At 42.1% G+C, this 25524-nt stretch overlaps 1 protein-coding gene across 7 annotated transcripts; it reads left to right on the top strand.

Annotated features, from left to right (window-relative positions):
* The first annotated feature begins 1919 nt into the window (after positions 1-1919).
* On the top strand, positions 1920-25401 carry LOC130207611 (vinculin-like). 7 transcript variants are annotated; one of them, XM_056436267.1, is made up of 23 exons: positions 1927-2311; positions 8269-8339; positions 9423-9573; positions 10289-10397; positions 11645-11767; positions 12651-12811; positions 14509-14599; positions 14685-14832; positions 14942-15095; positions 15379-15554; positions 16567-16757; positions 17172-17198; positions 17456-17655; positions 18196-18324; positions 18440-18589; positions 18701-18809; positions 19019-19321; positions 19409-19533; positions 20345-20530; positions 21677-21853; positions 22863-23066; positions 23144-23248; positions 23569-25401. In XM_056436267.1, the coding sequence occupies exons 1-23, from the start codon at positions 2144-2146 to the stop codon at positions 23713-23715; spliced, it is 3405 nt and encodes a 1134-aa protein (XP_056292242.1). In that variant the 5' UTR covers positions 1927-2143; the 3' UTR covers positions 23716-25401. The 7 variants fall into 7 exon arrangements, with proteins under 7 accessions (XP_056292247.1, XP_056292244.1, XP_056292242.1 ...); XM_056436265.1 differs by having other exon boundaries at positions 21650-21853; XM_056436269.1 differs by lacking the exon at positions 21677-21853 and having other exon boundaries at positions 1926-2311.
* Positions 25402-25524: the final 123 nt, after the last annotated feature.

The following is a 25524-nucleotide window of genomic DNA, read 5'->3' as shown; positions in this document are numbered from 1 at the left end:
TCTGTCCAACACCCCATACCTCCATCATTCACACCCCTCCCAAAAAAAGAAAATGTCACAGGAGCGCTGCTCCAATCATGACAAACAATCGATCAATGCATATACAACAATGATAACACAAAAAGATGAAAGATGACTTGTGGTGTAATCATTTCATCACACTTGTTACACTGAAGGCCCACAATCCATCTGGTCATCGCGTCATTATTGAAAGCATACTTCAAAACCTCTCTAAGCAACTTGTTGCAATGCTTTCTATCAAAGCCTGTTTGGACAAGTCTACATATACAGATAGTTCACGGCAGCTCCACTGGAGCCAATCACAGTTGCTCCTCTTCCTCCTCAATTACTCACTGTGAGCAGTTTACTTTACTGCTTCTCTGCCTCCACCATATATGGATTTTAGATGCTGCGAGTATGAGTCTCACTCCTCTTTAAGGACAATTCCTGAGGAAGAGGAGAGGAGAGTAAAGGAAAGGAGACAGTGGAGGAGAGGAGAGGAGAAGAGAGGAGAGGAGGCTTCCAGGGTCTACTCTAACCAGGTGAACCAGAGTGTCCATTCTCTCTGTTTTGGATAGCAGCTGCTTGTCTACACTCACATTAGGGACACATACTGTACGCACACACACACACACACAAACACACACACAAACACACGCACGTATACACACATGCACACTTAGGAGGGTCGCTTGGCTTAACCCTTGTGTTGCCTTAGGGTCATTTTGACCCGAATCAATATTACACCCTCCCCCCGCCTTTGGGTCATTTTGACCCGATTCAATGTTTCATCCTCCTGTTACCTTTATATTTACTAACATATTTTACCCTTTGGGTTCAATTTGACGCCAGCAATTAAAACCTCCAGAAAATTATTAGAATTAATATTGTTTTCCAAGTTTAAGTGTGAGGCACTTTATGTTTGTTTGTTGACTACCGAAAGAACACCGACATTAAACATTGAATGGGGTCAAATTAATCCTAAAGCGGGGGGAGGGTGTAATATTGATTCGGGTCAAAATGACCCTAAGGCAACACAAGGGTTAAGAATATTTGGTCTCCAGGTCTTAGCAGTGTCCGTAACACTGTTTTTTCGGCGTGGTCTCCAGTTTTCTCAACATAGATTCAGATCAGAGGAGCAGAGACTACAACACAGCAACCACACACACACACACACACACTGCACACAAAACACCCGTTTTGTGTTTCTTATTATTTCACTTGCAAACACAATGTTAAGTGCTACCTGTCAGGTGACTGTTCATCTGCATTCACCGAGTCAAAGTGAAGAAGTTGGAGAAAGAGTGTGTATTGTGAAGTTCACGATCCGAACGACTCCTTCTGCTGAACAGTCTCCTTCTTTCAGCTGCAAGTTGAATCCTCGGTCTTTATTTAGACCTGGACATTTAGGCCCGGAGACATGAACTCCTGACCCACCTTTTAATGAGCATAGATCATATGTCAGATGAAGGTTTAAAGCTTCATTAAAACACAACACATCACCAGTTTTCTTCAACATGAAGGTGCAGCTCCATCTCTCTTCTCCAGAGGTTGGTTTCATGGATGTGAAGCGGACCATTATCAACTATCACTATCAACAACCTTTTCTCTGTTGTGGATGTTAGCCCCCTCCTCTGCATATAATCTGCCATATCTTGGTATCACGACCACTTACAATTAACCTACCCCAACACTTTCTTTTTCGGGGCCACTGGCATGCATGACGTAATTTGGGAAGCGCTTTCACTGGCAGGGTACGTGTATGTGCGTGTGCTTGACGTTTTTAGCGTGCGTGTGGGCGCCGGCAAAGCGTCAGTACATCAACCCGCTTGGCAGCTGTATTCCTGGGCTGTGATTGGGCGAAGGGCGGTGATTCCTTCTGTCACGATTTGGGTCGCTCCCACCGGAGGACACCGACCGTCCGAGTCCAGCCTTACCGAGGTGCTCACCGGCAGGAGAGACGCGTGAGGATTTCGTCTCAGAGGCTGGACTGACCTCTCGGGATTTGTCCTCCTGTCGGTGTCAGTGAAGAGCGGAGAGGGGAGGAGAGCGAAGGAGAGGGAAGGAGAGAAGGGGGGATCTTCAGTGCTGGAGCGACCAGCCGCCTTTTCTTCTATTGGGGTTGCGTTAAAAGTCGTTCACGATGCCGGTGTTTCACACCAAGACCATCGAGAGTATCCTGGAGCCGGTGGCCCAGCAGATCTCCCACCTGGTCATCATGCACGAGGAGGGGGAGGTGGATGGTAAAGCCATCCCAGATCTGACGGTGCCGGTGGCCGCGGTGCAGGCGGCAGTCAGCAACCTTGTGCGGGTGAGTCCCGAGTTTGATTGATCCAGCGCGTCAGGTCTCTAAAAGCCGTCAAAGTGTGAGCATCCAGACCTCAACTCGGCATTTGTGGAGACAAACTGGCAGTAGCTGGTCTGACTGTACGGCTAGCATGCAATCAATAATAGATGATTACCACAGTAGGTCATCACACTGTCGTGCAGCGCTCTCGGAACAGTGAGCCATGTGGCTGACAGATAGATTTATAGCAATCCCATCTTGATCTTCTTTGGTCGCCATTAAAATGACAAAACACCCTGCTGACGCACATACGTGTTCCACGAGCTTCTGAAGCAACCTAGATTTTTTAACTGTCATTTTTTTTGCAGCATGTCAAACTTTACCCTGTGTGGTAATCATATGGCCCCATGAGCTCAATGAAGTGTGTGGGGCGAAATAAACGAGTGCTGATTAAATTAACAGGATGCTCTCTCTCTCTCTCTCTCTCGCTCTCGCTCTCTCTCTCTCTCTCTCATACATACATACATAAATACTGACGCTCATACTGCATGATCAACAAAGAGGGAATTGTCACTTATCAATAAACTGAGATATATTATAGTAGGACAATGACTTTATATTCATAACACCCATGGCAACCTGTGGTTATTTATCAGACTCCCAACTCTCCCCTCATCATTCCTACACTTTCCTCCCTGTTCTCTCTTCTCCTCGCACCTTCGACCTCTCTACTTTACCACTCCCATCTCTCCTCCTCTGTCTCATTTCTTCTCTGTCTCCGAGTCTAAATTGTCCTTACATATAGAAAAAGACAAGACAATAATGTCTCTTCTGAAAGATCTGATTGTAGAAATCAATATGGCCCACATCATTAATGCTGGTCCGGGTCATTGTTATTGATGTCGGGGCCACCGGGCTTCACTCACTCAGGAGAAATCAGCAGCAGACAGAAGCAAACACTTCAAATATGCTATAATCATCGACTTGGTGGAGCAGACTTATTCAGACAGCATGCCACAAAAGCTGTTAGGAGTGTGGCAGACTTGGGAGGAGCTGTTGGGTGGTTGCATTTTGCCCGCGCCCTTATACGTTTGTGTTGTATTCTGCTGTATATTGATGAGGCAAATCCCCTTAGTGCTCTGTACTTGTTTTCACTTGGATTTCCTTTTTTAAATAGTGTTTCAAACTGTTTGATATGATGCTGGGATGCAGGGGACCTTGATTGCTCGTTTGGAAAGGACTGAACTACACATGAATATGTGTACAAATAGATCAGAAGAGTTTTGAAGTAAAACAAATATTTTGATTTTTTTTAAATCTTCTGAGAAGATTATCAATATTTTGCAGTCAGAGTTGACCCTCATTTGATATGAATGGCCGGAATATATTCCATTGTTTGCTCAGTTGAAACAAACAACAAACAAATGAAAAGCATTATTTAAAACGTGCGCTGCAAAACCTACAAATGCATCCTGAATTTAAGTTATTGGTGAATTCTAAAGAGCCAGTCCACCCAAACATACAAACTTTGTGGTTGCAGAATCCATTCAGTTATCTGAGGTGATTTGCAGTAGTTTGGAAATATCGCATGTGATTGGATAGTCTGCTGTATAAATCGTTCCATTCAAATATTTTATAGTGACTAAGGCATTTTTATTGTTTAAATAGTTGTCACATTAAAGTGCTGCTTCCCTGTGCAAGGACACTGAAGACCATTTTGATAAATATCTCATTAACTGATAATGAAAATGGCTATTCAGTGTGAACTCTAACGCAGTGGCCGATACGAAAATCCTCCTTTTATGCAAGTCCATCCAGCAGCACGAGTTGTTAATATCCCATTGCCACCGGGCACACCTCCCAATCTCTCTCGCTTTCTCTGCTTGTCCACGTTGATCCATTCAGTTGATCCATCCAGACAGTGAGCAGAAGGAGGCTAATAGCAGCCACAGGCATGTTGCTGGGTTTCAGATAATGGAGACGCATGGCTATGAGAGATACAAGGGCTGAGGACACTGGGACACTGGAAGGTGTCAGACAGAGGAAATGCTTTAAAGATAGAGGATACAAATATTAACACAATAAAGGTGACGTTCAGATCCTGGGTTTTCCCAGCATTAACTATTCTCTGCTCTCAGACACTCTGTCTAGCAGCACAGCGAATTGCCAACATACACAGTTGAAGAAGCAGTCGTGGAGTTTACTGAAATAGTGAGAGTTCACAGAGAGTAAGTGGGTTACAAGAAGGTGTTGAAAGAGAGCACAAAAGGTGCTTGAGAACAGCTTGTGAAATCAGCACTGGATGGTTGCTGGGTAGGTAAACTGACGAAGAAGTAAAAGACACCCTAAACGCAAATGCGCTTCTGAGGCGACATGCTTTATTTTAGAAAGCTGATTCATTCCTACACGTGTGCAGTTTGAGCTAAGATATAACACAGTATACAGCAACATGCCACAATATCCCCACAAGAGTCCCACTGCACACTGATACAATTACCCCATCCAGAGTGGGCTGGCAGTGGGGGGTACTTCAAATCTAGGTCACTGAGACACTTAAACACACACACAAAATGGTGTCAGTCTCAATCTGTCAGAGGTGGAGCCCGGACGCTGATTTGACTAAAGATATGAAGGATGCTGTTTGGTTGAAAGTGTGAGCTTGCCAAAGTTGTGCGGATGACAAAGAGCGGCCTCAGTGGTGGTTGTGAAGTATCTGCTACTGAAGGAGTCAACATAGATCCTGAGTATTTCTTGGGGGAGGGGGAGGAAGGAATAAATAGATTCACCGTTGAGTGAAGTAACCACACGCTGGAGAGAGAAAGAGAGGGAGAGGGAGAAGAGGGATGCGAGGAGTAAAATTGCCGACTGAAACTCGAACAGCATGATGCAGAATGAGGAAAGGAGAGGAGGGATGGAGGGGGGGGGGATACCCAATTTCAGTGTGACTCCGGCACCCTGTGAGGGAGGACAAGTGTCCCACCTTCAACCCCCTACATACACACACACACAGACACACACACACACACAGACACACACACACACACACATATGAAATAATTATATACACTTTCTGAATTGTGTTCTTAAGTTCTTAAATGGTGAAATGATAAATTGGTTAGTTAAATGACAGAATGTCGATTAATTGCTCAATGATGTCATTAAGGATCAAATAAGTCATTTAGGTACGTCTTTGACACTGCACTAACCGACATTTCTGTTTGAATAATGGATTAAACAACAATGTGTACTAGGAAAAGGGTCACCTTCAGAGAATCATCACCGAACTATGTAGCTCCCTTCAGCTCCACAGAGAGTGTTAGCATCTTTCAGCTCATTGTGTAACAACATGCTTTCAGGTTTTTTTTCAGCAGGCAGCTGTACACTCAACAGCAAACAACAAAAGTTAGTTAATATACCGATGAATACTTTTATTAGCTAAAGAATCATATATTCCCCTCATATGTTTCCTTTGTGGAGACCAAAATAGAGCTAAAAATAGAGTGAATTGGAGATGGACACAACCGTGACAAATGACTAATGTTGCTTTGTGTTTTATAATAACTTTAAATGGCCATATGTTAAATGTGTGTAGATTGCTCTTTTCTGAATATCCTAACATTACTCGTTCACTTGATTTGATAGGCAGGAGAAAGCTGACAGGAAATGATGAAAGTCAGAGCAGGGTCTGTATGCAACAGCTAACTCTGAACATCAGACGTTGTGATTACATTATCTAATAAAATAATAATGACTTCTGCCATTATTTTTTTGATTGGACTGATTCCATGAAATATGTTGAGGAGAGCTGTAGCCACATCGAGGCCCCGAGCTCAGACTAATTGTGTTCTGACAACGTTGATTGACAGCGGTCTGTTTCCCGCTGAAGCAGTCACACTTTTTGAGTTGAACAACAACACACACATCACGCTGTCAGTGCGTCCAGCAAACCACTTCACTTCTCATTCATTATGTATTGAATAATCGATGCCAAGCTTTGCTGATAACAAGAAACTCTGGAGCTGAACCGTCACCTGATGGGACTCGTGGGTGCGTCATCAGGTCAAACTCTACTTGTCAAGCTGCATTCCTCACAGTTAAGAGCTGAAAAACTCCCTGCAGTTTGTAAACAACATTTACTAAGCTATATTTAGGCCTTCAGATATTTGTATCATTTTTTTTGCAGTTTGTCAACTTTTATTCGTACAACACTGCCAGACATACTGTATCGGATTTAGATTTTCATTGATGGAGAAGGTGACCATATTAGAATGCAAATGTATACTTTTAATTTCTAAAGGATGAAATGATCATGAACTACAGCTTATTTATGTGTAAAAGTTAATTATCTTAGTCCTATCGTTGCATGTTGCTGGTGTCTTTGTTGGAGTTGGATATTGAATAATAGAGTAACGGTTTACTGGTGTTGGAGTTCAAATTCATGCTTTGATTTTTTAAAGAATACCAGAATACTGTCACTGATAATAACATTCATTATTGATGTCTTATAGTACTCATAATAGCATTGACTGAAATAGCTTGTCTTGCTTTATTTTAATGTAGATGAAAATAGTCTTCAGCAGCATAAATGACTGTAACGGCAAAGTGGTTCAGTGTTGTGTTGGTGAATGTGTGATGGCGGCATCCTGAGTCTCTGGAGCCAGAAAGTCTATTAACTGACTTGCATCGATGCAGCAGCAAGAGACTGATGGCATCATCTCACTGTAATTACCTTAGCATTGAAAATGCCGGAAGGTTATGTTTTGATCGCCGTGTATTTATTTATTTATTTATTTATCTATTTATTTGTATGCATGTTATTCGCAAAACTCAAAAAGTATTGAACCGAATCGCATGAAATTTGGTGGGATGATTGTTTATTATCCGGGGACCAGTTGATTACATTTTGGGATCGATCGGGTCAAAGGTCAAGGTCATGAACAGGTCAAATCTTCTTGAATCACATGGAATTTGGTGGGATGATTGGTTATTATCCGGGGACCATTTGATTAGATTTTGGGATCAATCGGGTCAAAGGTCAAGGTCAAGGTCATGGAAAGGTCAAAATCTTTTTTTACCATAGCACGATACATTTTTGTCCAATTGGCATGCAACTAATGCCAACATGTTCATAATTCAATGCCCAATCTTGTGATATGCGAAGGTATGCGCTCTACCGAGTGCCCGTTCTAGTTGCAGTGTGTATTTGTGTGTGTGTGTGTGTGTGTGTGTGTGTGTGTGTGTGTGGGTGGGTGCTTTCTTGTGTGTTGCAAGATGTGTTTTGTGTGTAAGAGCCAACATTTTCGAGACATGTGTTTTCTCAGCCAGCTGCATCAACATATGAACATCTGCAGAAGACCTAAGCAGTGTCACCTATTTGTTTGTTTGTGTGTGTGTGTGTGTGTGCATGTGCATGCATGTTACCCACTGTGACTCTTTCTGTATGCAAGGGATTTATGTGTTTTCTGTAACAAAACAGGGAAAATGTGATATTTATATTAAAATCACCATGGAGGTGATCATGTTTCTTTGCAATAAAATAATATAAAAATTCTCTCTACAAATACAAACCCGGGATGTAAAAAATATAGCTACTCTCATAGAATAATCAATAACTTCTATTTGTTCAGTACAAATAGAGCATATACATGTACCAGCTGATGAATACAATGTGTGCCTGATTTCATGTGGAAAGTTGTTACACTCTTTAAAATTGTAGATGACTAGAGCAGCACAAACATGTTTCCCGTGACCCTCATGTATAGAATAACAGACGTCCGATCCGACCAGAGCCCGAGCTGCTGTCCTCGAAGCTTTAAAGATATGATGTGCACGTAGGGTTGAAATAGGTGTGAATTGATACACACCCGTTCACCCCTCAGACTATTAATAGTGATCACGAATAGTATTTCCTGTGTCGCTGCAGCTAATGATAATACAATAATCCATCTCTGTGCGTATGCGTGCGTGTGTGTGTGTTTAAGGTGGGCAAGGACACCGTTCAAACCACCGAGGACCAGGTGATGAAGAGAGACATGCCTCCTGCGTTCATTAAGTAAGTCTGACTCTGAAGCACAGGTTATCCCTTCTGTCCCTCTCTCACCCACAGTCACTCACAGAAATATAGAGTGACACAAGTATGTAAGTGTTCCACTTCATCTCAGTAGATAGTGAACTATTTAATGTCGGGAAGTGTGGCTGCGTTCCCAGCTGCAACAAAGAGCCACATCTGAAGCCCGGGCGACTTTCCTGCCGCCCGCATCCAGACCGCTGAGAGGCTGTTTGTTGTTTGTTGTTCTCCAGCTTGCATCCAGAGAGCTGACATGAACTCTGAGAGCTGCCACTCAGCAATCCTGCAACTTTGACATCTGGCTGTGTTTGCTTGCCTGTGTGTGTGTTACATTTGTTTGTGTGTGTGTGTGTATATATGCCTTTACTGTGCATTTTATATAACCCTTTTCCACTTTATCCTCATGTCCTTGTTGTTGTTGCTTGTTTTTCAATTTGCATAATGAAAAAAGAGGTCTAGACCTCGAGCAGATCCACACACTGCTATCTCAGGCCCACTCGCACATGTATGCAGCTCCACTATAAATCTCACTCACAGGGCTTAGAAAGGGGTGTGCGGGAATGTGAACCAGCCTAAATTTAGATGAACCAGCAGCCATGGATACCCTGACCAATGGGAGGTCAGAAAGAGGAGGGACATGGTTTATTCAAGTGCTCTTCAAATCCATCTTCAGGTTAAGCTCATTATTATGTTCACCACTCTAGTATTGTTAAGGAGATATTGACAGATTTAACTGAATTTAACTGGATACATTATTCCAAACACAACACACTCTGACTCCCAGATTTAATTACAGGACATTCAAAGCTTTGTCTCTCTTTATATGGATGAAGTAAACTTTAAAATGCAAAACTAAACAGAAACATCTCTCCAAAGTTGGTGCTCTTCCCTATGTGTGTTCTTATAACCATCTCTGGTTACCAGAAGAGCATCTTATTTAAGAGAGGGGCAGATGGCTTTCTTTTCGAGACATTGGATCTAATCTATTTGATTTACAAAGCGATATATATTTATGTGATTCGTAAATGCATTTATGCTGCTTGTCTTAAGCCAGCTGTGTATTTTCAGGGTGGAGAATTCGAGCTCTAAACTCGCCCAGGCAGCTCAGATGCTAAAGGCAGATCCATACTCTGTTCCTGCACGAGATTACCTGATTGATGGATCCAGAGGGATACTGTCTGGAACATCCGACCTGCTCCTTACCTTTGATGAAGCAGAGGTGTGTGTGTGTGTGTGTGTATGTGTGTGTGCATGTGTGACCTGAGAATCACTCTTACTTCAGAGGTGTGGTATCTTTCAGGGAAATAAAGCTTTATATAGCTGCACAGAGGAAGGAGGAACTCGCCTTAGAGCAAGTCTTTAAGAGTCTCAAACGAAGCCCAATCTAATCACTGAGATCAAATGACTTCCCTCTGTCATAAATCAGGATGTGTGTTTGTGTGTGAGGATATGGTATGCACCAGTATGCATGGTGTGTGTGTGTGTGTGTGTTTTTGTAAGTGTGTGTGTGTGTGGGGGGACATAAATCTGTTTAAATACACGTCCCCATAACGTAAATCATTACATTTGAGGGTGAAGACCTAGTTTAATGTTAGGGTAAAGCTAAGTTACGGTTATGGTAAGGGTTAGGATTAAGCTGGTAGCGTGTGTGGATGTGTGTGTGTGGGTCTGTGTGTACTAAGTGGAATCACATTGGGCACGTGATACTATACACACACACACACACACGCCCCCCACAGACACCCACACACACAAACCTACACACAGCCACCACACAAAGAACATAGTAACTTCAACACTGTCTTAGAAAAACTCATGCATATATTTACTTGTGTTCTAGTAACAAAGAAGTGTGTCTCTAACTGTCAATATCAGACATTGTTTTATCCCTGAATTCATTTTCTGCTTGTGCTTATGTCTGTGTTGTCTCTTAGGTGCGTAAGATCATTCGTGTGTGTAAAGGTATCCTAGAGTACCTGGCAGTAGCTGAGGTGGTGGAGACCATGGAGGACCTCATCACTTACACCAAGAACCTGGGACCAGGTTAGAAGGAGATTTCTAATTTTTTCTCTTTTACTTGTGCTTTCTTTTTTCTTTTCTTTAAGTTTGATGCAGTTTGACTAAAACTGAGAATCACTCAGTAGCAATTAAGAGAGTCCACATCAACAAAATAATATTGAGCGATGAGTCCAGGGCATTTAGGCCTTTTTTCAATATGCGATAGCAGAAAAAGTGTGGCAGCACGAAGAAGAGGGACGAGCAACAAAAGTCTTCAGCCAGAATCATCAAGTCAAGTTACAATAATAAAAGTTATAATTATAATAATAACAATATTTTTAGTAGTATTTAGTTCATATTTTCAGTCAGAAATGTCTATTTTAAGGAAGCTTCAGCAGAGGAACTGTCAATTTCAGAAGTGAATAAGTCAATAAGGTGATCAAGTTGCAGATTGTTTTTGTTTTATGAGACAGTTAACTGAGTATCTTTATACTATTGGTCAGACAAAACAAGCTATTTTAAAATGATGGACTTGTTAGGGACCATTTTCTAAATGTTCTAGCATTTCGTAGACCAAACAATACATTGAGTAATTACGCGATTAATCATCAGTTAAATAGAAATAGGAAAGGTAATGGTTAGTTGCAGCCCTGTTTTGACATCAGTAGCAAATGCACCACGGAATTGGAATCCTATGAGCAACTGAATCTACGTCAAAATCCTCATACATTCAGTAAACTCGAACTTTAGTTCAATACTGATATTACAAATGCATCACACTATTTGGCATTTGTGGTGCTGTTTTAAAAAGTCCACCAAAAAAAACCATTGGTAGTGCAATCAACCTTTGTTTGACTCTTCAGAAAAATAAATTGACTACCGACTGCTCCTCTGATTAATTAAGTATCGCAGTCCTTTAACCATGAGAGCAGGACCATAAACAGGATATTAATCATCAGAGGTAAAAGGTCAATTGTGTTGTCAGAGCACTGTGGCATAATGAGCTGGAGGAAATTTGATGCCAAGGCTTTCTCACACTTGACTGATGTCATTGTACGAGATCAGACATCCGCGAAGTAATGATCTGTTTGGATGTGTTGGAGTTGGTGAATACGCTGGAGGAAGCCCTCAGCCTCAGATTGTTTGAGTGCAGTTAAAAACTGTGATGCTCACGCTAACAAACCCAAGGTCACAACGATTCGCTGCATTCTACCTGCTGGTTGGCTTGAGCTTGGTAACTTCTAAATTTCACAGGAAGATAACTTCTCCCCATGTGTTGTTCTTTTCCTCAGGGATGACTAAAATGTCAAAGATGATCGAGGAGAGGCAGCAGGAGCTGACGCACCAAGAACACAGACAAATGCTCGTTAACTCCATGAACACTGTCAAAGAGCTGCTGCCTATTCTTATATCAGGTCAGTGCACAGGTCACAAAGCATCCAACCGTTGTTATAGCAACGCTGATAATTGCAGTCATTAACTGCTGGGATGCCAGACTGACTGCACACATGTTGCCCACTCGCTCCTCTGCTAGCGTCTCTATGGACCCATAGTTTGGTCTGGCAAGATCATCAACCAACAGCTAGAATCGTGAGAGACGCCAGCTCGCCAACGCCATGTTGAAACCCATCGAGAGGCAGTAGAAAGGCTCAGAATCTCAGATCTTGCATCAATCTTGCATCAATTGTTTTATGTTAAAGATAGATTATATAACTATATCATTATTTACTGGTTAGTGATAAGGCCCCAGATAAGTAACACTTGACTCAGCAGCTCCCTCTATGGAGTTATTTAGCCTTATTACCCTCGCATTGAAAATGCGGAAGGTTATGTTTTGATCGCCGTGTATTTATTTATTTATTTGTATGCGTGTTACTCGCATAACTACAAAATCATTCAACCGAATCGCATGAAATTTGGTGGGATGATTGGTTATTATCCGGGGACCATTTGCTTAGATTTTGGGATTGATCGGGTCAAGGTCAAGGTCATGAAAAGGTCAAAATCTTCTTTTTACCATAGCGCGGTCAATTTGTATCCAATTGCCATGCAACTAATGCCAAAATGTTCATAATTCAATGCCAAATCTTGTGATATGCGAAGGTATGCGCTCTACCGAGTGCCTGTTCTAGTTTAGCTCATTGTTTTTGGTTTGCTCACACCTTTCTCATTTCTTGTTGTTTTTGAAAAAACGCTGACTTTTGTCACAGCGTCTTTTATAGACTACACTACTAGTGCTAGTGCTAAATAAATGGCTTGTATGACTGTACTCATAGGTGCTCATGTTTCTGTCCTCAGCTATAAAGATATTCGTCGCAACTAAGAGCAGCCGAGGAGCCGGCGTTGAGGAGGCTGAGAGGAACCGAAGGTTTACCTTTGAAAAGATGAGCGCTGAAATCAACGAGATCATAAGAGTCTTACAGCTCACCACGTGGGATGAAGACGCCTGGGCCAATAAAGTATGAGCTGTGTTGTGCATTTTAACTCAAAAAGTACTTAAATAATCCCCACATACCTAAATCAGATACTCACTTTTACTTTGAAAGGCCTGTTTGCACACACACAGCCACACCCTCGAACCACACTTCCCTCTGTGCTGCAGAGAGCATCTCTCAGAAAGATTCACTCTTTACTTTCTGTCTCCACTTTTTTCTTTTTGCTGGATAGTATAACTCCTTGTTTTTCTTTTTCTTTTCTTTCTTTACCTTCCACCTCCATTCTTTTCCTCCCTGTAGAAGGTAAGCCTGTTTCTCTCCCCCTCTGCAGTTTCCAGCATGCATGAGTGTCTGTGTGAGAGTGAAGGAAGTAATGTCCTCATGCTTACATATCTGCCAGTGTGTTATGTGTTTTGGTCCACTGATTGTGAGCTGATGTGATCTATAGTGTCACAATATTGTTATATATCCATCTGTTTGCCAAATTATTTGAAACAGATGACAGTTATTTCAGTTTTAAGCTGAATGACTTGTTTATTTTTTTAACAATACCAGCTCCAGAAGTTCAATCCATGTTCAATCATAGTATTTTCATTCTTATGCTGCTAATGTTTACTGTGTGCACGATAAGATGAGAGTATACGCTTATGTAAATGTTTCTTTGGCCACGCCAGTTGGAGACTGTGTCACCAGATGCTTTACTGGTAAAGTTAAGATCTGTTTCACTAGTCTAACCTGTAACCCTGCATGTATCTGGGCACACACCTCAGACAATGATCTGTCTGTTTGTGTTGTGTGTGTGTGTGCGTGTGTGTGTGTGTGTGTTTGCTGTACCGCATTCTCTGTGTATTAGCTGTGATAAGCACTTACTGTCAGTGTGTGGGAGATCCACTGGTACACGGTTACTGTACTCCAGTCAGGTTATGAATTATACGATGGTTGGTGTCCAGACGCATCCATAATAGATGGGTTGTATTTAATACTTCCACTTAAGCAGCTCATCCTCCTCTGAGTTGGAAAAATATTGTTTTCGCTCCATCAGTTATAAAGCAAAGAGTCTGTGGTTATCCCTTATTAAAAGCCTTGTTTTACCCTTTTTCACATGTAATTATTATTTCTAAATATAACATAAAGAGTTTATAATAACTCTATTTACAGTTATTAAATCATTATATCTTATTAAATCTGCTTTACAGATAAAAACACATTAATACAAGTAACTTTTGGGTTGCCAGTTTGAGCCCAATGTTTAGTAGATATATTTGGCTGGAACATAATGGCTTCCCATTGATTAAAGACTGAGTAAGATACATAATGTACAACGTATGCAGCTATTAATGTTTGTAAATCATCAATAATTGCACTTTTCTGGGATTTTTTGTTTGAAGGGAAAAGCTGGTAATATTTTATACTCATCTTAATGTCGACAAATCCCTCAAAAATATCAAAACCAACACTAACATGTTCCCACTAACAAGTATTGCTTGTGTAGCCAAAGTCTGATGAAGTATAAACATGAAAGCTGATCACCAACATTGTAATTTATGTTAAATCAATCTGCTGTAAATTATGACTTGAGTATTCTTTGTTAAAAAAATTCTGTCATCACTGGCAATTCTTTATTTACAGTATGCCATGAAGTAAAGCGGCACCTTATAATGTAATACCCACTGCAGTTTTGATAGAGCTATATACAATGATGCATTCTCTCATTCCCTCAGGATATGGAGGCTTTGAAGAGATGTCTGGCTTTGATTGAGTCAAAGATGGCACAAGCTAAAGGTTGGCTCAAAGACCCCCACGGACAACTAGGTAACTGGTAAAACTGCTGAAACACTCAATCAGCTTTTTAGATGCTATTCCACAATGTGATCCTGTGGCGTGACGTCGTTCCCAGGAGACCCCAGCGAGGTGGCCCTGTGTGTGATACTGGATGAAGCTGGTAAGGTGGGAGAGCTGTCTGCTGGGAAGGAAAGGAAAGATATTCTGGCAACCAGTAAGGCTCTGGGACAAATGACCGACCAGATTGCTGATCTACGAGCCAGGTAGTGTGTTTGTATGAGATAACGTGAGTTAAACTGTTTTCTTTCATTCTCTGTGTGCATATATGTTGTCATCTTGTGTGCCATGCTGTGTGTTTCTCATTTATGACAGAGGCCAGGGTCCGACCCCGGGGTGTGTGCAGCGTGCCGGCCAGTGCTCACAGGGCTTAGACTTGTTGTTTGGCAAAGTGGACGGTGCTGCTCGCAGACTGGAGGCTCTCATCAATGCCAAGCAGGCCATCGCCAGGAGGCTGGACGCTGCGCAGGTCAGATAAAACAACACAGTCATCCATGTTAACCCTCTCCCCGGTGAATGACACTTCCTCTCCGCATTATCTTATACTATCGCTTTATTATAATACTATCGTCTCTTTTGTTCTATTTGATTGTTCTTTTATGTCTATAATTTAAGTTATAAGATAATGTGATTAAGAGCAACTGCTAAAGGCTAAATCTGCAATGTTAATGAACCTTTCCCATCCTTGCATTTATAGATTTCTGTTGCGTTTTTCATCAGATTAGAGCTAAACCATATATGTGCATTTGTAGACCTGGCTGGCTAATCCTAACGGTGGTCCTGAGGGAGAGGAGAACATCAGGGCGCTACTACCAGAGGCCAAGCGCATCGCCGATCTATGTGAAGACCCCAAAGAGAGGGATGACATCCTGCGCTCCATCAGTAAGATCGTAGGCCTCAGCGCCAGACTTGTGGAGCTACGCAGACAGTAAGCTTTCCTTCCATGGACACATGCATGACCAACGTTTTGTGACGTTATGTAATTCTTAGACACTCTTTTTCTAGGATCAAACTGCAGCATCAGCATGCCATGAATAGGTGGCATATTATGCCTGCCTGGAAAATATGTTGTTGCCTGTCCACCCTGGGCATCAGTCCGACAATAAGGTTTCTGTTTGAATAAGTGTGTGGAAGAAATGGGGCTATGGTTTAAATGTGGAGGGTCAGTAACAGTTTGGGGATCAAAAACTTAGTCGGCCTTAAAGGAAAATACCACTCAAGGTTCATACCACAAAATAACATATTTAACATCATTTTCATATGCAGTCTGATGGCCAGTTCATCGGGTTAAGAGCAATTAATTCACTAAATGGTTCTGTAGTTCAGTGACTCACAACAAGATGAGCAACCATTTGTAATATATTATCTGCACTACATTTCCACTGCTTGTATTGACCATGAAAGGAAACCAGAGATATGTCAATAAATCAAATGGCCCAGCTTTGGATCTGAAGTTTTCATTTCTAAAAATGTGGGACAGTAAGACTTTAAGGATATATAATCACATCTTGTCTAGGAAAGATAATACTTTTATAGCATCTTGCTATTTAGATTTATAAACACTGTGTGGTCTTATAAGAACGGACTAATCTGAAAACAAAATAAAACTCATATTTATTTGGATATTGAGTTATTCTTTTGGCCTTAGATCTGTCAATTATGAAAAAAACTCACAATATATTGCCTTGAACTGAACTTGGATCTTTATGTCTGTGAAAAATGCAAATGCCCTTAGTACATTAATATCAACTTTGTGTCTGTTCTTAGACAAACATTAAAGTGGCCTCAGCCTTTGATAGTATTTCCTTTTAAGGTGGTGTCAAACAGAGGTGTGGTGAGACATTTGGTGGGTTTGAAGTCTGTAATGAATTTGTGCACTACATGCTTCTCCACCTTTTTGGTCTCTCCGTAAATCATATCTCTATCAATCTCTGCCTCAGGGGTAAAGGTGATAGCCCAGAGGCCCGTGCATTGGCAAAGCAGATTGGGTCGGCGCTGTTGAACCTGCAGTCCAAAACCAACCGGGCCGTGGCCAACATGAGACCAACCAAACCTGCCGTGACTTTAGACGGCAAGATGGAGCAGGCCCTCAACTGGGTGAACAACCCCGGAGTGGACGACAGAGGAGTAGGTGAGAGGGGTTGGATGACGTGTCTCAGGAGAGTTGATCTCGTAAAAATAAACGCTCTGACCTTTTACGCCTTTTGTCAACCTGTGTCGATGATGGAGAATGTGTGAAATTGCTCAAAGCAGCACCCAGCCAAGAGTCCTGAACAATGTGAGCTGTTTGTTGTCCACGAGGAGGATGCAAAGTGTCTCATTTTCAATATTTAACTGTTAGTTGTTGGTCTAGACATGACTGTGCTGGTGACTGATGCAAGTTCCTTAAACTCCCTGAGTGGATCACTGAATGACTTACTCCACTTACTTAGTCATTTAGGAAGCACTGAATTGTTTGTTATGCTTTGTTTGATGCCTGTTGCTGTATCCCTCTTCTGTCATTTGAATGTTTCCTATTTCCTCCCATGCTTCCCTTTGGGAGCAGAGTGTGAGATACTTCAGTGGAACACAGGTACCTGTCCACGTTGTGCTTTCTTAGAGGAAATAATCGAAACACTATAAACTTTATGACCACTTTTATAATTTATAAGCAAAGATCTATGAACAACAGTCATTTATCACCCATTGCATTCTATTACTTAATGATACCAACAAAGTAGAAAGATGTGTCATGTCTAAATAAGGAATTAATTGTTGTATCTGGGTTTTTATTAAAGACAGAGAAGACATTGTCTGTCCAGATGTGATATGCCCTGTTTCTCTCTCCAGGTCAGGCAGCAATCAGAGGAATGGTTGGAGAAGGGAGGAGGCTAGCAGGAGGCCTGTTAGGCCCGTATCGGCAGGATATGATTGGACGCTGTGAACGAACAGAGGCTCTTATGACATCTTTGGCAGACATGGCCGGCAGGGGCGAGGCTGAGGCCCCTCATGCACGAGCTACAGCCGCACAACTGCAGGATAGCCTGAAGGTAGCTCAACGGCCTCACGATGAACCACTCCACTGTCATTACCAACTCGTGCTGTTCACTAAACAGCGTTTCGAGGGACGATCATAAAGTTTCTTAATATAAAAAATATGTCAAACTGTGTCAAGTTTTGGGGAATTTTGAAGTAATTAATGCACAAGACATCTAGAATAAATCAATTTGATCAAATGGTATATCCACACAAAACTCTTGCATAATACTAAAATAATGTCCGAAGTCATTTTTACAGGTTTTTCAAAAACACAAAACACTTGACCATATATTGATCAAATGATATTGTGATAAATTATACTACATGGGTAGAATCATTTGATGTGTTCAATTGAGGATGTAGACGATTTTACCAGAGGTGACCAGTATCACGAGTAGATGATTTAGACAAAAAAATCATTCTTGTCAAAAAATGACGTAAGCCATTATTTTAGGAAGGTGACGATATTTTATGATGCATGCTTTGTAATTTTTAAAGTGTTGGTGCAGAGCTCCACCTGGTGGACTGATAACACTCTCTGCTTCTACAAGGACCTGAGGAAGCACATGCAGGAGGTGATGACCCAGGAGGTATCTGACGTTTTCAGTGACACCACTACTCCTATTAAACTTCTTGCTGTGGCTGCAACTGCTCCACCTGACGCCACCAACAGAGGGGAGGTCAGAAATGAGCAAAAGGCTGTGCTGAATTTATTCCATCCAGATGCTGTGTGTGTGGGTGTGTGTGTGAGTGTATGACTGCAGTCTAACTAAACCAGTATTCATTTTGTTGTAGGTTTTTGAAGAGCGTGCGGGGAACTTCGAGGCCCACGGAGGTCGGCTGGGCGCGACTGCAGAGAAGGCTGCTGCCGTGGGAGCAGCCAATAAAAGTACAGTAGAGGGGATACATGCTGCTGTGAAACATGCCAGGGAACTCACGCCACAGGTGCTGATGTTGGTTTCAGTGTCCCTGACTTACACAGTTTGCATACAATGATTAAAACACGTAGCGATTAGAATCTGTCACACACAATCTGAAATGTTCGTTAATGTGCAGGTGACCTCCGCTGCTCGGATCTTGTTGAAGAATCCTGGAAATAAAGCAGCATATGAGCACTTTGACACCATGAAGAACCAGTGGATTGACAATGTGGAGAAACTCACTGGTGAGCATTTTCAGTTCTTATGCTACTTAGATATTAACCATTTTACATTTCCAAGCAGCTGTAGTGTTACAGCAGGCTGTCACAAATACATCCCAAACTACATGAACAAACTGCAAATGAGATACGTTTTGTGTGTGTGTGTGTGTGTGTGTGTGTGTGTGTGTGTGTGTGTGTGTGTGTGTGTGTGTGTGTGTGTGTGCGTGCCTCAGGTCTGGTGGATGAAGCCATCGACACCAAATCTCTGTTAGATGCTTCTGAGGAGGCTATCAAGAAAGACATCGACAAGTGCCGAGTTGCCATGGCAAACGTTCAGCCTCAAATGCTGGTTGCCGGGGCAACGAGCATAGCAAGACGGGCTAATCGGGTCCTGTTGGTGGCTAAGAGGGAAGTGGATAACTCTGAGGATCCGCGGTTTAGAGACACAGTGAAAAATGCATCAGACATCCTTTCCCACACCATCTCACCCATGGTGATGGATGCCAAAGCAGTGGCTGGGAACATACAGGACAAAGGTAAGGGAATACACAGCACAAACACATGCTCAAGATACTGTATAAAACAGATATGTTAAGTTTAGTTTCTCTTTTTCCCCTCCACAGCTCTGCAAAAAGCCTATTTGGACTCGTGTCTGAGGATCCTGTCTGCAGTCGGCAAAGTTAGAGAAGCCTTCCAACCTCAGGAGCCTGACTTGCCTCCTCCACCACCTGACCTGGACAAGCTCCATGCAAGTGCATTCAAACACACATATTTCCTTTTATACATAGTGAATATTTGAATGACCCACCACCTTCCTACCGACACTTACCAAAAATGATTTCACATGAGAAATGTCTGTATTTTGTGTTTTTCTCACTGGCTTAAAGTGGGCAGAGCTCAGTTGAAATAAGTGACATCACATTGTGCAGTACGTCAATCAGGAATAATTGTTATCTAAATCTGATGACAGTTGTGTCCACTGTCATTCAAATCTGATCAAATGACACCCACACAGTCTTTGAGTATTAAACTATTCCTGCCAATTGAAGTACTTTAAAATACTTTAAAACCAGTTAACCACGAGTTTTCATTGTAATATATGTATTGTGGATTTTATATACAGTCAGACTAAAATATATTTCAGCAAACAGATGTATGAAAGGCAAAAAAAGGAATCTTGGGATACACTAAGCAGCCTTTAAGGTTATACCAATATTCAAAGCCTAATTTACCACCGACTAGAAGTCATATCTTGGCTGACTTCCAGTGGTTTAACTGCTCATCACGCTGGTCCAGCTGTTAAGTTCCTCTGGCATGTTGTTCGACTCCCTGGTTTTTCTCAAATCTAAAGAGAGATAGAAACTCCTCACCTTGCTGCAGAGATGTCCAGCTGTACTCCAGCACATTGTTTATGTCATCAGAGGTCAAACAGGCCTGAAACCTTCAACCAGCAACACTCTGCTTGTCGGCACATTAATGCCCCTGTGTGACACACATCCCGTGTTCCTGAACTACAGTATCTATGGTAACATATGTGGGTCTATGTGTGTGATTCCCAGGTTAGTGATGAGCAGGCTCCACCCAAGCCCCCCTTGCCAGAGGGCGAGGTGCCCCCGCCTCGTCCCCCTCCTCCAGAGGAGAAGGATGAGGAGTTCCCAGAGCAGAAAGTTGGAGAGGTGCTCAGCGAGCCCATGATGGTGGCCGCCAGGCAGCTGCACGATGAGGCACGCAAGTGGTCAAGCAAGGTCGGTTCACACAAACACACACAGAAATATAGAGTTTGCATTTTCATCCCATTAAATGTGTTTCATTTCAAAATCAGTAGTACAAATACAGATCTGGGTAAAATACGGTATCTGGTTAGTGATATACCTACGTCACGTTAGTTGACATGACTTGAATTGCTTTCTAATATTCTGTGAATGTCCTTAAATCAAGTTTTTCCTCAAATCACGTTGATGCTGAAATGTGGAGATCAGTGAAGATTTCAGAGGGGAACGGGAAACTGTCATCGGCTCAAGGTGGTGTCTTGTAAGGTTGTTCATGGCTGACACACTTACATGCACAAAATAGAAACGTTGTGGAGAGACAATCCAACCACCCGAGAACAAGCGCACTATGTTTGCAGAGTACTTTATATTTTCTTTACACTCTCATTGGTGTCTATGTTTTGTATGTGTGCATCCAAGTATGTTTCTGTGTATGAACTGTATATAGGAACAAGTCTTCTTTTTAAAGAACCTGTTATTTTCCAGGAATAATGTCCTCTCACTGTCTTTGAGAAGCTACTACGTGTGTTCCCCTCTATAGCTCTCCCGGCAGTTTGTCCACGTCTGTTTAATGATCTATTCAGCAGATTTGTCTCTGGAAAGCAGAGACACAATATACCTTATCTCTTTTGGTTTTGGGTCACACTCAGTTTCCCACCACAGTGCTAGAGTCCTAAAAACAAAGCATTGGTTATGGCTACAGTTCGACCTCGTTATGCCTTACAAACGGTCCACTCAGCCACTGCCTCAGAGTAAGGCACGAGATCCACCTGCTACCTGCACAAACCATCTCTTTCCTCTTTCCCCCCCCCCCCAACTTTGCTTGCGTGTGCAGTTTCACATCCCTTCTCCTTTCTCCTGCACAGTGCCTGTATTCACTCCTTCTCCCTCCTGTAAATCTCCTGTCCTCTGTTCTTTCACCCAGTGCCTCTCATACTGCACTAAATGCCTCCTTTTCCCATGCCTTCTTCCCTCTTGCCATTCCTGGCTTTCTCCTTCCCTTCTTTTCCATATTCCTCTTTTTTTCCTCCTCCCCTCTTCTTTGCCTCCCTCCCTTTCCTACCCATCCCAATTGATCCTCCAACCACAACAAAGAACCCCCCACTTTCCCACCCCACACAGCCAGAGGATGAGGAGGCAGTAGAGGAGAGAGAGGTAGATGATGAAGATGAGTTTACTGATGGTGAGGATGACTATGAGCCCGAACTGCTGATGATGCCCTCCAACCAGCCTGTCAATCAACCCATGCTAGCAGCGGCCCAGGCTCTCCACCAGGAGGCGCGCAAGTGGTCCAGCAAGGTCTGCGCACACATGCACATGAGTGCACACACAAAGAGCTTGTGTTAACAGCTCCGAGTGTTTTGAGTCATCGGGATGATCAAACAGCTCTTTGACCCCCGAACAAACACATGCACACATCCACGCATGCAAAGAGATAAATGCACCCTCCTTGTGTGGTGCATTTATACGTCTCAGCGGGATGAAGAAACACCCCTTGGAGTACTATCTGACTGTGTCTGTGCACATGATAAGCTCAGTATCTGCCACTAAACCTCCAAGCTGCTGTGGCTGTGGTTGCATCACACTCAGACGTGGTTCACACGCGATTATGCTCACGCTCAGGTTGTACTAAAAGTCAAGCATTGTTGGTGTGGCAAGTTTGTTTGTTTCACCACTTGGATAAACTGTCACTGGCTTCACAAGTCCCTCCCTTTTGTTCATGAGGAGGTGAAGTGGTTGAAAGGAGGAGCCAGGTGCTCTTCTCGCTGTTATTACTTCTGTCAGTCACCTGTTGTGTTGCCAATCCATGAGGCCAAGAAAGATAGTTTCCCAAAGACTTCTGGGTTCAGACTGCCTGCTTGCCTGTTATGACCACCTGCTTCTGCTTCTTAATCTCTGGGTGCGTACTGATCACTTCAACACTGTGAGCATCGCCTCAGGTCGACGTGGATGTTCTCAACACTGTCTCCCTTCAGAACTGCATCATATTCAGAATAATCTTCTTCCACAAGGGATGAAGAATATGTGCTAACTTGCTCTGTCACTGCATGCAGCTTTTTGCTTGTTAACGTAGTGCCTGTTTTGCTTTTGTAATCTAAATTCATTCATACAAAGGACCAGCATTCTTTTATTGTTTGACAACAATATTTTTTGTGTCCTACATTTAAAATGTAATCAGAAAAATGTGTGGAAACACGACTCAACCAATATGTCTCCATTGCATTCTCATCTCTTATCCAAAGCAATGCTCCTCTCAAGTACTCTGCACTTACTGCTTCCTCCTCAACCCCCTCCACTCTCCTCACAGGGTAACGACATCATAGCAGCAGCCAAGCGGATGGCTCTGCTAATGGCAGAAATGTCTCGGCTGGTTCGTGGTGGAAGCGGGAACAAGCGAGCGATGATTCAGTGTGCTAAGGACATCGCCAAGGCCTCAGATGAGGTGACGAGACTGGCTAAAGAAGTGGCCAAGCAGTGCACTGATAGACGCATCAGAACTAACCTGCTGCAGGTAAGGACATACACATGCTAAAAAGCCCTTTAGGTCTTGCACAGAAAAAAAAGTTAATGTTCTCTCTCCTCCCAAAGGTGTGTGAACGAATCCCTACCATAAGTACTCAGCTGAAGATTCTCTCGACTGTCAAAGCCACCATGCTGGGACGAACAAACATTAGTGAAGAGGAGTCAGAGCAGGTAACGAATCACTTCAATACCAGCAATTGTTGATTCCACAATTTTAAAGACTGTATACAGCACTGCATTACTCATTAGAACCAATATTATGCTAGACAACATGTATTGGATATATTGGAAGATAATTATTGCTGCATTAATGTGTGCATCCCTCTGAACAGTAGTGAAGTAGACATAAAGTACCAGAGTACAGTAGTTGAGTAAATGTATTTAGTTACTTTACACCACTGCTGAATAACTGAGAACTTGTTTTCATTTTGTTTCACCAGTCTTGTTATTTTATGCCTAAATGCTTTACTTCTAAATGTTTCCCTGACCAGGCCACAGATATGTTGGTCCATAACGCCCAGAATCTGATGCAGTCAGTGAAGGAGACCGTCAGAGAAGCTGAAGCAGCCTCAATCAAGATCCGCACAGATTCAGGATGCACCCTTCGCTGGGTGCGTAAGACTCCCTGGTACCAATAAACAAACCTGGTCACTGAAAAGAGTAACACTCTTAACTTACATCCCACCGACAGCACACACCTCCCGACATGTATACTCATCACGAGTTAACATGAGCACTTCTTCGAAGAGGGAACTGATGGTGATGTTTTTTTACCTGGAACCATTAGATTTGGTGCAAAGCAGGTTTAATTTATTGGAGTTCAGCTTTACTCTCCAGTTCTCTGTGTCTGTAACTGTGGTATCACCTACATGTGGGCCAATCAGAGACCGTTTTTAATATATATTTTTGGTATGTTGTGTTACAAGAGTTTATCTAAATCCCAGGTATATATTTTTTGCATGAAAATGTTTTATTTTCTATTTTCTAAAGGCAAATTATATAATTAGGATACTTATCCCCAAGAAGACATTTACTTTTAATTCAGTTTAATCTTATTGTCTTTTGTATATACAGTAATTATTTGTTTTATAGACAACACCCAGCTATAAGCTTTATACACTGAGGTTGACACAAGTGTGGAGTCTTGTGTGTGCCGATGAGCTCTAATCTCTTCATGTTTACTTTTATTTGAGTACACTCTTAACTGTAGTTCTATGAATTCAAAGCAGATACATCATCACTGCTGCCTGGTGATGTTTTTACGTGAAGAACTAAAAAGTATTCTGGATTAAAAGTGTTGGCGTTAGGCAAAGGACAGTTTAATTTAAAAAATGGTATATTTAAAACAAAAATGTATGGTTGTCAATAAATAATGTTGACTGCAAGAAGGTTGATCAAATAGGTAAGAGGTTTTCACATTACATTTGCATTTTGAATAACAGTAAAAGTCAAGGTGAGTTGAAATGTTTTTATGACTGTTTTGAGTTCTTGGTTTTAACTTAAACATTGTACAATGCCAAAGGATTTGTTTTAGGTCACTGTAACCTTCATCTTAAACATTAAAATCCAGGTTATTACAAACAAAGAAGCAAACCTCTTTACAAAAGCTCAAGTATTTATTCTAAAAAAAAATTTTTAACTAATTGTGCTTTGTTTCTGCAGTATCTCTGTAACAGTTGAACTGTTTAGCTATTATCTTCGAAATTATCAAAAAACAATTATTTCAGACGGCCATTCAACTTCCTGCTTTTCATCAGATGTCTGAATGCTCCGAAGCATCAACCCATTTTTTTTAGAGATGACCCCGGTGGTTTGAGGTCAGAAACAACCTTTTCATGTGACATCAGGCATTGATTAAGTCAATCTATTAAGTCGGGGGGGGGGGGGCTAGTGACTATTTTTTTTGCTCCATCCCAATGCGCGCAGACCGGCGTCGTAGCTCTGCAGCGGAACAATCGATCGGCGTATTGAGCACCCCTGCATTCAAGCATTAAATAGCCGAGAGGTTTTTTCAGCGTGAGGAATTCGATGTGTGGCGGGAGTGCGTGAGATAAGACCGAAATGCGTGAGTCTCACGCTCAATGCGTGAGACTTGAGAGCCCTGCATGATGGTTCGGGACAAAGCTCTAAACGTTAACTGCATTTTCATCATTATTTAGGCTGACAAAGCATGTAGTAGTCACTGACCTCTCACTGAGAGTGACAGTGTGAACCTCTGTGTGTACTTGATGTGTTCATTCACACCCTGAATGTATTCAGATAGCTTCTCGCCCTGCCAACACATCTGCTGTGCCTTGGAAGAATAAAAGATTATAGTAATGATATCTAGTCTGGCTCGTAATTAACTTTCATAAGTCATCGTTATCACAACATAAAATAAACCAGAATTAACTCTTTTTCAAGCATTAGATACATAATGTATAATACCATGCAATCAACTGGACTAA

Source organism: Pseudoliparis swirei, chromosome 17, assembly GCF_029220125.1.
Source record: "Pseudoliparis swirei isolate HS2019 ecotype Mariana Trench chromosome 17, NWPU_hadal_v1, whole genome shotgun sequence".
NCBI classification, from domain to species: Eukaryota; Metazoa; Chordata; class Actinopteri; order Perciformes; family Liparidae; genus Pseudoliparis; species Pseudoliparis swirei.
The sequence above is the reverse complement of the archived record's forward strand: the minus strand, read 5'-3'. Positions and strand labels throughout refer to the sequence as shown.

Excerpts from the sequence above, each read along its gene's own strand:
- LOC130207611 (XM_056436265.1), top strand. The coding sequence starts at position 2,144 with ATGCCGGTGTTTCACACCAAGACCATCGAGAGTATCCTGGAGCCGGTG. Across the intron at positions 14,833-14,941 it reads ATTGCTGATCTACGAGCCAG|AGGCCAGGGTCCGACCCCGG; the intron begins GTAGTGTGTTTG and ends CATTTATGACAG. Across the intron at positions 21,854-22,862 it reads CGCGCAAGTGGTCCAGCAAG|GGTAACGACATCATAGCAGC; the intron begins GTCTGCGCACAC and ends CTCTCCTCACAG.